General features: G+C 38.1%; 1 protein-coding gene across 1 annotated transcript in view; it reads right to left on the bottom strand.

Annotated features, from left to right (window-relative positions):
• The window catches only part of map3k14b (mitogen-activated protein kinase kinase kinase 14b), a 22,591-nt gene that overhangs the window by 13,892 nt on the left and 7,154 nt on the right, over nucleotides 1-1,545 (bottom strand). Inside the window, exons 9-10 of the mRNA XM_014014825.1 lie at nucleotides 725-888; nucleotides 488-638 (exon numbers count right to left, since the gene is read on the bottom strand). Coding sequence (XP_013870279.1) covers nucleotides 488-638; nucleotides 725-888 — 315 coding nt within the window. The remainder of the gene's footprint in view (nucleotides 1-487; nucleotides 639-724; nucleotides 889-1,545) is intronic.

Here is a 1,545-nt window from a genome sequence, read left to right as displayed (position 1 = left end):
GTTTACACTGTGGTCCATAAGTCTGTTTTATTATGCTGAGTCAGTGTTTACACTGTGGTCAATAAGTCTGTTTTGTTATGCTGAGTCAGTGTTTACACTGTGGTCAATAAGTCTGTTTTATTATGCTGAGTCAGTGTTTACACTGTGGTCAATAAGTCTGTTTTATTATGCTGAGTCAGTGTTTACACTGTGGTCCAGAAAAAGCTGTTCATTTATGCTGAGTCAGAAAATGTACTTTAGCGGACTTGCTCGGTTTCTGTTTTCTTGCGCTCATTTAAGCTTTTAGCTACTGTCCTGCTAATTTAAGCTTTTAGCTACTCTTTTGGTAATGTTTTTGTTGTAACGTTTAAAATCAGTTTCATTTGTCACAGAACTCGGCAATCACGCTCTTATTTTGCTCTAAATTATTCAATTATTCTTATTTTGTTTTGMTTTAAAAATAAAAACCTCAACATGCGGCTGATTAAATAAAATGTTCTGATCTGACCTGCTCTGAAGGCTTTGGTCGTTTTCCTCCGGAGCTCCTCGGCTGATGCTCTGAGGTTCGGGTCCTTCTGGAGTCCCAAACTGAAGACTTTGGCTGTGAAGTTGTTACAGGTGGACGGAACCTCCCACAGAGGTGGAGGCTCGTTGGCAATCTGACAAAAAAAAAACAAAAAAAACTTTTTTTGTTTGTTTGTCAAGACGTTTGAGGAGGTTAACGTGGACCAGGCGTCTCACTGACATGGAGGCACAGAGGCTGGGAGAAGAAGCGGACCCACGGCTGGAACCCGTTCAGCATGTGCAGCAGCATGCAGCAGCTGCTCCACACGTCGGCCTCGGCACAGACCGGATCACCTCGGGCCACCTCCGGGGCCATGTGGGACTCTGTGCCCGGGAGGACGGCTCCTGTGGAGAAGATTAATTTAAATGTTTTTATTTTGTTTCATTTTAAAAGGTGTTGATGCAGGATGAACACTTGATGCTGTTTTAGTTATTGGGATTGTTACAAGTCATGTTTCGCTAACTTAATCCCAGATCCCTCTAGACCAGGGGTTCTTAATCTTTTTGTCCTCGAGGCCCAATTTGTTGGACATAAAGTGGCACGAGGCCCAGTCAGACATTACCAATGTATAATTATTCCAAATCTTGGTTTAATTTGTATTGTATTTGCATTATAACTAAATTAAATACACTTACAGTTTAAAAGAAAAAATTCTGTTAAATAATCACAAGACATGATTATGACAAACATTTTTATATTGTAACCTGCCCATAACAATTATTTGAACAAATACAACGGGCAGTCAACAGACCACTCAGGCTCATCAACACAAAAATAACTTTTTTCTTATTTTTTTAACAAAAAATAACAAAAATAGACAATTCAATAAATAAAATTGTGGTTATACATTCAAAACATTCAGTGTAAATGTTTCAAATAAAAAAAATACTGTAAAAATGAATTTGATAAATTGCAAATTTAAACTTTTTAAACTTTTGCATGGTAGAACCAGAAGCTGCTCTTCATATTAGTGACAATAACAGTAACAACAGCTGTTTGAC

This window comes from Austrofundulus limnaeus, unplaced genomic scaffold (assembly GCF_001266775.1).
Source record: "Austrofundulus limnaeus strain Quisiro unplaced genomic scaffold, Austrofundulus_limnaeus-1.0 Scaffold119, whole genome shotgun sequence".
NCBI classification, from domain to species: Eukaryota; Metazoa; Chordata; class Actinopteri; order Cyprinodontiformes; family Rivulidae; genus Austrofundulus; species Austrofundulus limnaeus.
This window is presented reverse-complemented; position numbering and strand designations above follow the sequence as displayed.